The following is a 13,990-nucleotide window of genomic DNA, read 5'->3' on the forward strand; positions in this document are numbered from 1 at the left end:
AGGTGAAAATCAGGCTGGCGGGTCCATGTGCCCTCCAGCACACAGCCTGTGGGGTTGTGGCAAGAGGATATGATGTCTTCACTCCTGACCCTGTAGGGTTTTTTGGGGGTTATTGAGTTGAATGAGCTCCCAGAAAGTGCTGTAGGTGCAGGAGCGGGGGGAAGTGAGACCCTGTGAGCTGCTGGGTCAGCTTGTCTTTGCCCAGCTTGCTTAGCAGGGCTCACTTATGTCATGCTTGGATGCCATGCAGAGGGTTGCTGTGCTGCTTCTGCATTGCTGCAGCCCTGAGGCCTCGTGAGCCCAGTTCTGATGGGTTGTCCTGGGGCAGGGTGCTGCTCCTGCAGAGCATGGGTTGGGACATGGTGGTATGGACCCAGCCTCAGGCATGATGGAGGCTCCCAAGGCACCAGCAGTGCCTGGAGTGGGTGCTGTAGTTGTCCTAGTGTCCCAAGTAAGTTTCCTGGGGAGCAGTGATCCATGCAGACTCATTTGCGCCTGCGGTTTCGAAGCTATTACCTGCCCATACCTCCTCTCAGAGTCAGAAGGTCCTGGGTGTGCAGAAACTGAATATCATTGCTGCTTGCTTTTGACAGCACTCCCAAGTACAGGGAGAGCAGGGTGGTGCTGCAGGTTCAGTGCGGTTATTGCATTACCCCCTTTGGTGACAGCATATCCCAGGCTCTTGCTCTGACTCACAGCAGCAGTTGACTAGATCACGCCTGCAAAATGCCCCAGCATCAGTGTCCCCTTCCCAGCCCTTTTCTGTGACCTCCAGAGATAAAATAAGCTTTCCCTGGCCCCAGGGCGCTCAACCCTTCCTATGTTCTCCCAGGAGCTGCTGCTGAAGTCAAGATACCATCCATGTGCTATGAGTTGTAAGAGTAGTGGAGCATCTCCTCTCTTGAAAGCCTTGCTGATGACCCTGCTGATTGCATAACAGGTTCAGAAGTCTCTGCTTTCCTGAACCCTTGGGCTTTGTCAGATCGAATGCATTTGTAACCAGCAAGTAGCTGATCCACTGTTTCCCCAGAAGAACGCATGTGAATGTGCTGGTGCAGCTGCTTTCCTGGGTTAATGTTTTGTTTTATGAAAGGACATCCAGGCTGATGGGGCAAAAGTCAGAGTGTCTGGAAAAAAGCTCACTTCTGGGCAGCACAGTGTGAACTGGCATCAGATCGGGATCAAATGCTCCTCAGCAGCCTTAGAAAAAAGGGAGTTCTGGGGTGACTTGGCTGTTGTACCCCCAAAGAGGACAATTTGGTTTGAATTTTCTTTATACGCCTTGACGCCCTGTGAGCTGGAGGTGAAAACATACACTCCTTTGTACCCAGGGCTTCCAGGGTGTCTTCTGCAGATGGGGGATGTGGTCTCTTCTCCTGCCTCTTCCCCTTGCTTGCTGAAGGCATGCCAACTTCATGGGGACAAGGCAGTGACACCTTCCAACCAGGGCTTTGTGTCTTCTGGCCCATGGGCACCTGCTCAAGACCCCCTCCAGCCAGGTAACGATCACTGTGCAGAGACCTGTGGTCAGCCCTGAGGAAAACAAGACATGCTGGCTCTTGGCTGTGACTATCTTGGCCATCTCGTTGCTTTTCTTGATCATGCAGACCTCAGTGCTGCGGTCAGCATGTGGTTTGATGACAAGGAAGCTTAGAGCCCTGCTTACGTGGTGGCTCTATCTGCTGGGGGACTGGATGACTTTAGAAAATAACCCTCTTAGCTTTAAAAAACAGTGATACCTGTATGCTTACTGGCCTTTGATAGCTTTTTCTTTGAAAAGTTTAAATAGAAACTCATATATAAAACCACAGTGTCCCACAGCAGTGGGAGCTGTGATCAAACTGCACTCGCTGCAGGAAGACCTGCTCTGCAGCCTGGTTATCATATTTGGCACCCTCAATTCCCATGTTTGGTGAAAATGATGGGTTTTGACAAGTGTCCTGAGTTTGTGATTTCTGCATAAGACATGGAAGAGGTCATCTCAAAAGTGTTACCATCTGGCCCTGCCCCTAGGTCCGTCCTCTTTGATTAGACAGTAACTATTCCTTAGGTAGATCGAAAACTCCAGAGACTGGGTGCCTTGCCTCTTGTCGCACATCCGTCCTGCAAGGGGCTGAGACATCTGCTTAGCATCCTGCGAGGGGCTGAGACATCTGCTTAGCATCAGGTCCACAGCCAGGGTCAAACAGGCTGTCTGGGCAGCTAAATTTACAGCATGCTGTCTTGCTTTGCTCGCCAGCAGGTTCAGCTCCAAGCAGAGCCCAGGCAGGGGCAAGAAACTGAGAGGTCCCAGTTCTCTGGATCAGCACTGACGTGTGGATGTATCTGACAATACATCTGGTACTATCTAACCCAACCCCAGCCCCAGGAGCTCCCAGTGTGTATTTACATTGTCCTAGAAGCCAGCCCTGAGTTAGCTGATGGGAAGGGCAGCAGCTTGTTGAGGTGATGTTGCACACCAGGAGATCCATGGGAGGGGGAATAAGTCCAGCTGCAGAGCAAAAATCAAATGCGTGGACCCTCTTAGGCATGGAGTAACACAAGCTGGGACAGACCCCTATCAGAGCAAACTGCCTCATTTGTTTGGTTTCTCACTGGAAAACTTGTTTGCAGCTGCTGGCCCTGGCTGACGAAGAGCAGGCTGGTGCTTGTGTTTTCTCCCACTTCCTTTTTTCTTTTTCAACAACGGGATATTGGTTTTTAATCCTTCATAGGGAGAAAAAGATTGTTTGTGCTTTTTTTTTTTTTTTTTCTTCTAGGAGTAAGAGCGGGAAAGATGATTGAAAAAAACTCTGTTTCAGTGCATCATTCCTTGAGTGCCTTTTGTCCCTGGGTTCAGCCCAGCCTGGGGCACAAGAGAAGGACACCGTGTTTCCTGTGACTCTCCTGTCAATGGCACACTCCTTGCAGGTTCTCTGGAGCCCCCAGGTCCTCCCGAACAGTGTCTGCTTCTTCCGGCTCAGCTCCGATGGTGAGGAAGGCTACCCCGGTGACCTGAAAGTCTGGGTGACCTACACACTCAGTGGTGGGGAGCTGGCCATCAACTATCGAGCCCAGACCAGCAAGACGACACCCATCAACCTGACAAACCATGCATACTTCAACCTCGCAGGGCAGGTAAGCACTGTTCAGGGGAAGAAAGTCTGGGGGTCCATGGGATGATCCATGGGCTTCCCATGGGATTGTTGGGACCGACATGCTGGTCTGAGGACAGCAGCATGCTTCTGAGGACACAGTGATAGGGATTGCATCATGGGCTGCGTGCAGCCTACGAGGTGGGACAGAACTGAATCACATAAACCTCAACTGAAGATGCATTATCCCAGTGTGTTGTGAACAGAGACATCCCACCATGAATATTCTCTCTTTTTGTGTATAACTGGGGAGTTTTGGTCTCCTCTGGTCTCTCAGGAAGATTACAGAGGAGGTGCAGAACTGGCATGCCCTAGTGATGGGCTGGCGTTTCTTAGCTGTCTTCTGTTGGCACTTCTGGGAGAATGTACTGAACCCTTGCATGGATGGTGGAGCTGAGATCAGGGTCTATAGTGCCAGCCAGAGTCAGTGCAGCACCGAAATACCCATGTCAAAATGGGGAGGAGAGACGTCATGAAAAGGGGATGGGAAGTGGCCAGGGTTGCAGAGTGGGGTACCAGTAGGGTGCAGAGGGCTCCCACACACCAGTCCAGGGTCCTGCCAACTAGACAGGCATTGTATTGCAGCTGTGTTTTAGTCTCACCCGGTTTATAACTGGGCTTGGAGGAAAAGGATCTGGAAAATAAAATGTTGCTGGGCAGAGCAATAGGATGGGACAGTGCAGTCACATTGGGACATGAGACAAAGGCCCTTAAAAGTGTTAGTGAGAGACATCCCAGCTCCTCTGGTCTGCTCAGGCTACTGCCCTAATAATGGCTGTGCAGTTGTTAGTTTACCCTCTGTTTGTCCTCCCAGCAGTACAGTAATATCAACACCTACAGCATGCAACTCGGGCGTGTTTCCAGAGGAATGGGAGACCTTTGGGCATGAAATTGCTGCTCAGCTTAGACAGTGATGTGCAGGGTCAGCTTTGATTCTGCTCCCCTTCCAGCCCAGCTGGCTCCCTGCCAGCATCCCCAAGGCTGTGGGAGAGGAAGAGGAGCACAAGCCCCCTGCGCTGTAGGAGATGAGCCAGGAGGATGAGTTGTGCTTTCCCACGCTTGCTGCCTTCCCTTTTGCTCGCTGCTGTGTGCTCAGCAACCAGCGTGTTTTGGCTAGTCAATCTGCAGGGTGGTAGTACTTTGGTGCGGTACAAGTTCAGACTGATAGTCTCAGCTCTGCAGGATTGGCTCCTTGATCCCATACAGGATTTTGCCTGTGCTGGTACCTTTGTCCTGTGCCCAGTGTCAAGGTGGGATGGCGGCCAGGAGGTACCCTAGGCACTACCAGATCAGCTGTAGCACCACCATGGGCAGTCACTTCCTGGGGGTGCTTAGGGCTGCTCAAATGGTGGAAGGGCCGCAGCAGACGGGATATCTACGACCACGAGATTTCTATTGAAGCAGATTCCTACCTGCCTGTGGATGACACCAAGATCCCAACTGGTGAGTGGTGCAACACTCGCGGCACATGGTGAAGGTTTTACAGATGAGTGTTTGTGGGTATCGGGGAACAGCAGTGCCCAGCAAGGGGGGACACGCCAGGACCCGGGGGACTGCATGCACAGCAGGACCCTCACCCGTGGGCACAGTCCCACAGCACCTGAGCAGAGTGGGCAGAGCCAGGTGCTGGTGACAGGATACATCACCAGCCCCAGACCTTTAGAGTGGGTGGACCTGGGTCTGTCCAGGGGGTGCAGACAGGAGCAGCAGGAAATGGGGCCAGAGGCAAGTGGGATGCAAGGCTGCAACATGGGTCCAAGGGGTCCATGCAGGAGACAATCTACCTATGACACAGAACCAAAGCATGTCCCTCCAGACCTGTTTGGCCAGCATTTCCCCGCAGACCAGAGATGGTCACTTAGCACTTTGAGAGCTGGGATTGGACCTGGGGTTTGCCTGCTTTGCTTCCTCCAGCAGTGTTCAGCTTTATCATACTTCTCTATTGGGATTTTCTATGTGATGTCAAAGTCTCACTTCCACAGATCTTACTTCTGTAAGATCAGCCCATACTCAAAAGTCCACAGAAAGCAGGAGAATTCATTTCTTCAGCCTCAGTAAAATATGGGAGATGCAAGCAGCACGCTCCAGGCACAGGGCTGCTGTCAGTAAATGTGATGGCACACCAGGACATGGTCATACTCCCTGATCTGGAGGGAAACTCCCAGGCCCTGCGCTGCGCTCTAGAGCTGCTGGGATTTCTGGTGCTCAGGAGCCCAGCATCATCCTTCCCTGCAAGAGCTGAGCCATCAGTCCCCTCATTGGGATGGGAGAGCTGGCACTACTGGCTGGGAAGCTGAAGACACAAACCCAACACTTCTCTTTCCTGTCTTTTATGTCCTGCATGGCTAAAAGAGGAAAGCCAGTTAAAGAAAAGAGCATGTTTTGCATGCTAAGCAGGTTAATTAAACAAAGGTGGTATTGCTGCTTTCTCCAGACTCAGCACAGAGAAGCGAGCTGGCAGCCTCTTGCAACCCAATCTTGATTCAGGGGGTAAAAAGGAGAAAACGGCTTTCTAGTTTTCTTTCTTTTTTTTCCCCTACCACTTCCACCCTGTTCCTCCTTATAAATGATCGAGCCACTAAATGAAATAGTCTGAACAAGGTGGGACAGGACCTGCAGGAGAGCCAGCACCAAACACGTGTACTCGGCAGTGGTCCCACTGCTAACAAGGGGGCCCCTTGCTTTGGGTGGCTTGACACCAACCCTCCCACTGCACTGCTTCAACACCCATTTTTCTTTTAGCCTAAGTGACTGTGCTGAGTTACAGTAAGTTTTGGTGTAGTTGCAAAATTAATCTGATACCTGATACCAAGTTTATTGTTTTTAAGAATAAAAAGCATTATTAAAAAAAAAAGCTGCATTTGGCTTAATTTTTGAAAAAAAGTAAAATAGATTAAAATAATCAGAAAAGCGGACTTCCAGATTTGCTCCATCATTTAGATGGCTTTTCATCCAGCCCAGCTGGCTTAGAGGAATGGAGGCCGTCGGAGTGCAGATGCTGAGCCCTGGCAGGCGAGGGTGCCGTGCCATGCCAGGGGTGTCCAGAGGACAGAGTAGTGACAGGAGCACCAAGAACCTGGTCGGGGGCAGAAATGCTGGGAAGGCTGTGCTCCTGAGTGCAGCTAGCATCAAAGGAAGAGAAACTCTGTGGGGCGAGATGCGTGCCTGAGGGGTGCATGAGCCCACAGCGTGGTTTCTGGTAAGTGTAGGCTGTGCTGGAAATGGCAGGGCTTTTTTCCTTGACACTCTTGCAGAGCTGCTTTGCTGACTTCTGACTTCAGGAAGCAGAGGAAGAGAGGCTATAAGAAGCAAAAATAAGAAAGCAACAAAGCTTTTTAGCTCAGGTGTCTGCTAAAAGCAGAGTTACATCTGCGTTCATGAACCAAAACCGCTGTACGTGCATGCATCAGCTTGCGCCTGGAGGATTGGGTCTCCCAGTCCAGGCAACTTTTGCTCAGCTTGGTGTGTCATGCCTGGTCTCAAGCTGGGGAAGAGCTTAAGGCTGTACCAAACCCACTGCCCTGCTTCTCCCCACTGCTTTCACCATGGAGCTGTTTCACATCTTAATTGCGGCCAGCTTGCTGCCCCTGCTTTTTGCAGTTCCCACTTGTTGTTTTGGGTAAATTCGAAGCTAACAAAATTGTGTATAGTCTTAACCCTGGGGTGAAGATGAGATTTGTGCAACTAAAGACAGAGCTTTTGTGTGCAATGGTTGCTGTATTTTACGTAAGTGCCTAAATCAAAATGGTTTATTTTTTTTTTAAAGGTGTTTTTCCGCCCCGCAGCTGAATTCAGTAAATGCGCTCCTTTTAGATAGGATCAGAAGCCACAGAAATGTGCTGTTTGTCAGGTTGAGACTGATGTTTCTCAAGGTTTGCAAGAGCAGAACTGGTGCAGAGCTGCAACCGAGCTGGGCGCATGACTGCAGCGAGCAGAGCACAGCACATGGGGCTGGCAGTGGGGCTGGGATGCCCACAATGCTGCCATCCCCAACACTGGCAGCTACCTGCTGACCCTTGGAAACCTCTCCCTTTAGGGAGATGTAGAAAAATGTGACATTAGGGAAAAATCCTCTCCTCTGCCCTGCCTCTCTCACCCCCCCATGCAAAACCCCTTGCCTTTGGGTTGGGATGGCTGTGTTTTGCACTGTGTTTAGTGTGACTTGGGGTTATTCTCACTGCAGGAGCTTTATCACAGGATACTGTGTCCCCACATCAGGTCTTTCTAAAAAGAGACTTGAGAGAAAATGCTGGTTTTATGGTCTTAAACCTTTTTTTCCTGCAACAATGCCCTGAGGCAGGAGGGGACTGGTCCCAAAATACAGCCCATATTCACCATCCCAGCAGGTGAGCCACCTTTGTGGCCATTTCACAGATGTTTGTTCAGAGGTCTGGTAGGATTAATTTATTTAGAGAGAGAGTATATGTATATAAATCTTACGCACATATAAATATTAATAGCTAATAAGTTTGGAGTTTATATTAATTAGCTTGTATAGTTACATATACAAGTCCCCCCTCTAGTTTTCTGGCTCCTTGGCTTTGCTTTGTCCCAGCTAAGCACGGCAGTGTCCCCAGGGGGCTACCAGCCCTGCTGGGGGACAAGGTGGTGGTATCTCAGACAAAGTCACAGTGGCCACAAGGCAAGCTTGCTTGACGTAGTGCACCACAGTGTGACAAGGATCACAAATGGCTTAAAACCCTCAGCTCACCAAAGCCAGGTTTCTCAGCCCTGTGCAGGGCCAGTGCCACAGGTGTTTGCTGGTGGGTGAGTAAATGGCTGACACTGCCTTTCTCCTTGCCCAGGGGAGGTGGCCTCCGTGCAGGGCACCAGCTTCGATCTGCGGCAGCCTGTGGAGCTGGGGAAGCACTTGCAGAAGTTTCATCTGGACGGCTTCGACCACAACTTCTGCCTGCAGCAGGTGCAGGCTCGACGCCTTGTGGCCAGGTATGCTGGGACCCTGGCAGGGGTCCCCCACCCCTGGAGCCATGGGGTGGCCATTCGGCCAGCCGCTTGGCATCCTCCACTGGCATCTCCCCAGGGCTCGCCACCCACCCACCGGCAGGGCCATGGAGGTTCACACTACCCAGCCTGGCATCCAGTTTTACACTGGGAACAACCTGGATGGCTCCCTGAAGGGCAAAGGCGCCAGCACGTACCCTAGGCACTCAGCTTTCTGCCTGGAAACCCAGAACTGGCCTGACGCCATCAACAAGGTGAACTGTCCCCCCACCCCTGGTTTCTGCTCAGGCTCAGTGGCAGGGGACCATACCACCACCACACCCCATGCCTCTGTGGTGTTAAATACATGAAATGTTTGGCAAGGGGACACTTTGTAGACACCAGAACGGAGGTGGGCACAGGTCACGGCATCCTGCAGCGTTAGGCAGGGGTCAGCCAGCACAGCAGGGACCGGCCCCACACAGCCCAGCTTCCCAAGGGCATGGGGTCTTGAGCAGAAGACCCCACCAGGGCCTTGCCACGTCCTCCCCATGGGGCCTGAATACAACCAGGGGAGGACTTGCCCACTCAGCCAGCTGGCAAGCACTGGGGAGTTAATGACTGCTGTTGGAAATGCCCAGGGGGAGCCATGGGACACTGTCCCAGGAATGTGGCCGTGCTCTCATGGCTTTTCTGGTCCTGTGGTGTGTGTTCACAATCACTGATGTGCTGCTGCCTCTCTCCAGCCCCACTTCCCCAACACCCTACTCCAGCCAGGCGAGGAGTATAACCACACCACATGGCTTGTGTTCAATGCTTCTTAAGAAAAGAGGATGCTGACCCAGACCACTGAGAAGGGTAAGTGCCTCTAGCAGGTTAGCCAGAAATCCTGCCAGATGCCAAATGGTGCTTTCAAACTACCCTGGGTGATGCATCCCATTTGGGAACTTTTTTCCTCCTCTGTGGTTTCTTCTGGCTTTAACTCCTGTCACCACCTCTGCTGCTGTCTGGTCCGTGCAAAGCTCTCACCCTCTGTCCAGCCTCACCTTGGGCACTAGGTTTTGCTTAGCAGTAAAAATTCACTGAAAACACCTTGTTTAGGGATGTGGTATGTCGCAACTCAAACTACATCAGGGGAATATCTGGTAACATTCATGTGGAGCATGTTGGAAGGCTGATAAAACTGTGGTTGTTCATTACAACATCAGCTATTCCAAGCAAAATGGTCTGAGCTGTGCTGGCCACTGGTCTCTCCGCACCACTGACCTGCCCCACAGCTCAGTGTCAGCTCATCAGGTGGCTCTGCCCTTCTCATGCCAGGCAACAGGGTAGCCCTTGTGGATGGAGCCACCAGATCTGACAGCAGCATTGCGGTGGCGTGGGTACGCACTGGTCATGCTTTGTGGAGGACAGTGTGCTGGCTCCCCTGGCTTAACTACTATTTCAAGGCCAGCAGTGATAGCTGCACAAGAGCATCTTCTGCACCATGCCTTGGCTGCTGCAGTGAGGTGGGTGCATCTATCAATAGTCCCGAATTATACAACTGCAGGAGGAAAACCATCATCTTCAAGTTGCGTTTCCACATGAAATATGTATCATCCCCCAAACCCTGTAACAGGGGCCTCTTGCATGAGAACCTCCACATTTCTGAGGTTTCATAAAAAATTAGCAGAAGCCAGGGGAATGGCAGTGTCATCATGTTAGGGAGCTGGCAACCCTCTCCCTAGGGACACAGGGGTAGCCATCCCTTAGCCAGGCTCGCCGTGTGAGGCACTGCAGCCAGACTCCCACTTTTGTTCTGCCATGCTGCTGCCGAAGGGGCCGCATGAGCCCCAGCTCCTGCTGGCAGGTTGTGGCTGGGGCCTGCCACACTCCAGCATGCTTCCTCGGCTGCAGAGCTGCAGGAATGATCTTGCCCCCAGTGGAAGTGCCTGGCCATTGGGCTCGCAAACATGGCAGACCCGTCACGGTCAGTTCTACCACCCTGACTCCCAAAATGAGCATCCTGCTTGCTCTCCTGCAATGCCATGAGTACATGGACATACACAGTGGCCACACATTATGTGGCTGCAGTTCATACTGTGTAAGGGTTGGTATTGTTTGGAGAATAAAGCCCAGCTGATCCAAGCTTGGGAAGTGCTAGGTTGCAGACCAGGGGCAGAAGCACCATCACCCGTGTGGGAGTGGGGTTTGCCCATGCACTAGACCTCAGGTACACATCCCCTTGCCCCCAGCTGGGCTGCACAGGCTGCGCATACCCCACCCAGAGGAGCAGGGCCCAGGGTCACAGCAGCAGCGGTCACACAAACACACCCCTGGCCGGGCAGCTTTTCAAGGACTCTCAAACACTATGGAATTTTTGGTGAAATCCTACCAAACAGGTGAGAGCTGGAGCTGCGCAGCCTCCTCCAAGGATGATGACTGGAGCTGTGGGAGGCAGCACAGCCACCCTCAGTTGTGGTCACCCACAGCTGCACAGAACCGCAGACACCAGATTTGCCACTGCTCCCTCTCCGCACCTCTGAAGTGCTGACTGTCCCTCGTAGCAGCCACAGCCGCAGGCAGGGCTGCCAGAGCAGCCTGGCCTCCTTCCCAGTCCCCTGCAGAAACCCAGGCTGCTCTGTTCCATCTTCCACAGCATCTCTGGGTACTGAAAAACAGGTCCCAGTACAGCTGTCCTGTTAGTCTGCAGGTTTATTGTGGAGTGGGTTTGCCTTAAGAGTACAGAAGAGAAAAAAGCTGACCAAATTCCCAAGCGGCGGCGTGCGCATGCCTCTTATCAGGTACGCTGTAAACCAGGCAGGCAACGCACGACCAGTAAACGCTCCAGACACCAGTTACAGGCTTTGGGCACTTCCGCTAAATCACCCCAGGGCAGCATTTGTGTCGCCCCCTGCCACGGCAGGAACGGGGGCGTTTCATGGCGATCCCCGCTGCAGACACCGAGCGCCGCGACAGTTGGGACGAGGCCCCAAGGCCAGGCCGCGCTGCAGCATGAGGGGATGGATGCTCGGGGTTTGGACGGCGTACTCGTGCTGAAAACGCTCCATGAAGTCATTGCTAACAGGAAGCGTGTTTTTTATGAACATCATGGGTTACCCGAGGTGTGACCAAAGTTAATCTTGTGATTTTTTTTTTTTCACGTAGGATGCTCTGCTGTGGTTTAGACATGGGAAGCAAACTGCCATGACAGACTTCATAAGCAGCCCAAACTGGCCTCACTTTCCCTTTCAGTGCTTGTTTACTGCCAAAACTGGCCTTTATTTCTGCTAGATAGTCCCACTGCAGTAAAGAAAGTTTGCTCTCTTCCCCTCCACCTACCAGGTTTTTTGTTCAGTCTGACATTTGTTTCCAGTCTTCTGCTGTGACCCGTCACCAGAGTGCCTTACCAGGCAATTTTTGACAGAGAGTTTGACATAACCTATACACAAATAATTAATCCTGCAGGTGTGTATTTGCTGTAAGAAATCAGCCTAATTAGTCTCCAGGATCTGGGCTGCTTTAAAACCAGCTTCTGTGAAGCAGGTGGGAACTCCTGAGCTCAGCTGTGAGAATCTTCCCCTCTGAGGAGGAAGGTTTGAGCGAACTGCAGAAAGACGAATGACAGCTTTCTTTTCTCACATACACTCTCCTAGGGTCCTTCAGAACGTAGGTCAGAAGACCTCACATCTTCCCTCAAAAAAGGAAACCGTGACTTGAGATGTTTAAGAAGTTTTCTTTGTATTAATAGCTTAAAGAACTCAAAACCTGCAACAATTGATGCTAGCAATTGTCAAGTGATTAATGATTTCTATTACGTTTAGAGGTTTCTGCCGATGTTATTTGTGTAAAAGATGTCAGTGTTTTGAGTAAAAGCTCATCCTTAAATTTTTGGCCACCTGGTACCACAACTAGTCAAGCACCAGAGAGTAAGTTTTGCAGAATAATTAGATTGAGGAGAAAAATCAACACCTGCTAAATATCATGAAGGAGTAAAAAGGGCATGTGCAAATTTTTAGCCATCTGCAGAGAGAGATGGATTTTAAATTCCATTTCCAAGGAAGCAGAAACCTTTCACCAAAGACCATTCAACAATAAACATGAAGTCACTAGTTTGAGCAGACGCCAGTATTAGCCATTCCACGTTACATGCCACGCAGCTAAAATTACCCAAATGTCAACAGAAGCAGCAGGGTTACTACAGAGGAGTTTTAGTTAAAAATACACATTTTATTTCAATGTGCCAATAAAAAAGTCCCACGTTTTCGTATCACAGGAAGTTAATTCATACAATAAAAAGAGACCTGTGCTAGTCTATTGGTGTGACTAACTCAGAAGACCCAGATCATGCCAAATTTTAGTTGATATACTCTTCTATCTACATTCTTACATTTACAAAGACACCACAAAATCCCTTATAATAATGTAAGCAAAATAACTTTCTTCCTAAAAGATTAACTTCATAACTTTAATCCATTCTTTCAGGACTTGCACTTCTTTGAGGGCTTCCTGACGGTGAACGACTGAAAGGGAAAGAATCCACAGTTAACATTTCAGTAGTCATTTGGGAATCACAAGCACAGGAAAAAGCAACAGGAGGACACCCAGGCTGCTCCAGCACCCTTTAAGCACTCTTTTTTAATAAAATAAGCAACCACTATTGACAAAGTTAATGAGTTGATGATTTAACGTTAGAGATTTTTTTTTTTTACTTTAGCATTTTTGCATTTCTCTACTGTTATTTTTATAACACGATTTAAGTGTGATCATTGTAAAGTCATCTAAAAGGTACTACTCATAGCAATACTTTGTGGAGGCAGGGTACTTCTTCACTGTTCGAATACAGCAGCTCATCAAAACCTAGCGTGGTGATCACGCAGCATTTATGAGCACTGATTCAAGCTTGTGAGGTTAGACTACAGAGCCACGTTTTTAAATGAAGCAAACCTAAGTGTAGAAGTTCTATAAGTATGTAAAAAAAAACCCCAAAAAGAAAAAAACCCAACTCGCAGGGCAGGAAGATCACACATTGTGGCAGGTCTACAGCTATTCTTACTAGGGTATGTGAGAATATACTCCCTGCAAATCCTCAACACTGCAGCTGTGAAAACAAACTATTAAAAAATTCAAACTAGGGAAAAAAAATGCTGCTGATTCTGTCACTACACATATATGCATATACACACACAGATTTATTTACCAACTTATGGGGGGAAAAACCCCCAATCTCAATAACAGCAGTACAAATAACAAGCCCGCTTGTCCATTGCTGACCGCTGTGCCAGATTACTCCACTCTATCTTCCCCAATCTCACTGCAGCTTTTAAAGCCAACTGCCACATTTATTCTGTGCTTTAGGCTCACCAGTAGAAAGCCTCTGTGCAATAAAGCTGTTAGCAAACTGAAACGAACACCGGAGCAGACAAAGGTATGATGTAACATTGCTAAGTATCCCGAGGAATTACTACCACCTATATAGTGCCATATGTAAAACCACAATCACAACATTATTTCTGTCGAAGAAATCTCGGCAAAATACCTTTCCAGTAATTTCCTACAAGCAGCAGTCAAACTCCTCAGCAGAGATCACTGCAGATACTAAAATGCCAGCTCTACGGAGTCTACGTTATTAGTAGGGAGATCAACATACCTTCTCTTTGGAGATGGTGATCGGGACTTTGACCGACTGTCAAAACAGAATATCATCAATGCAGCTTAACGGTCAAACGGAACTTTTACATTCAAAAAAAATAAGCATCTTAGACAGCAATGGAATTATTACAGGAATGTAGCCAGAAGCTCTTTAAAATGGCAGTTTTCAAATTAACTTTGACAGGGATTCTCAATTCATTTAGTGCAGAGATTAATTTAAGCAACTGTTTTCAGTAAACAGTAAAATAAGGGGCAGTGCTGAGGTGAGGCTTTGTGAAAATAAG

The 13,990-nt window shown here is 49.7% G+C and overlaps 2 protein-coding genes across 3 annotated transcripts in view; one reads left to right on the top strand and one right to left on the bottom strand.

The window, feature by feature from the left end:
* The window catches only part of GALM (galactose mutarotase), a 14,407-nt gene extending 807 nt beyond the window's left edge, over positions 1-13,600 (top strand). Inside the window, 8 exon segments of the mRNA XM_035894802.1 lie at positions 1-56; positions 384-414; positions 2,911-3,118; positions 4,497-4,577; positions 7,940-8,081; positions 8,176-8,350; positions 8,822-8,933; positions 12,540-13,600. The exon segment at positions 1-56 is cut by the window's left edge and continues 83 nt beyond it. Of these exon segments, the coding sequence (XP_035750695.1) occupies positions 1-56; positions 384-414; positions 2,911-3,118; positions 4,497-4,577; positions 7,940-8,081; positions 8,176-8,350; positions 8,822-8,899 (771 nt within the window). The 3' untranslated portion in view covers positions 8,900-8,933; positions 12,540-13,600.
* The window catches only part of SRSF7 (serine and arginine rich splicing factor 7), a 6,350-nt gene continuing 4,634 nt past the window's right edge, over positions 12,275-13,990 (bottom strand). The window contains exons 7-8 of one of the 2 annotated variants that reach the window (XR_004842066.1): positions 13,594-13,740; positions 12,275-12,577 (exon numbers count right to left, since the gene is read on the bottom strand). Coding sequence is in view for 1 of the 2 variants with exons in the window: in XM_009644789.2 (XP_009643084.1) it covers positions 12,523-12,577; positions 13,705-13,740 (91 nt within the window). In the remaining variant the exon portion in view is untranslated. The remainder of the gene's footprint in view (positions 12,578-13,593; positions 13,741-13,990) is intronic. The other variant, XM_009644789.2, reaches the window with a different exon arrangement.

Source organism: Egretta garzetta, unplaced genomic scaffold (assembly GCF_000687185.1).
Source record: "Egretta garzetta isolate BGI_Z169 unplaced genomic scaffold, ASM68718v1 scaffold360, whole genome shotgun sequence".
Classification (NCBI taxonomy): domain Eukaryota; kingdom Metazoa; phylum Chordata; class Aves; order Pelecaniformes; family Ardeidae; genus Egretta; species Egretta garzetta.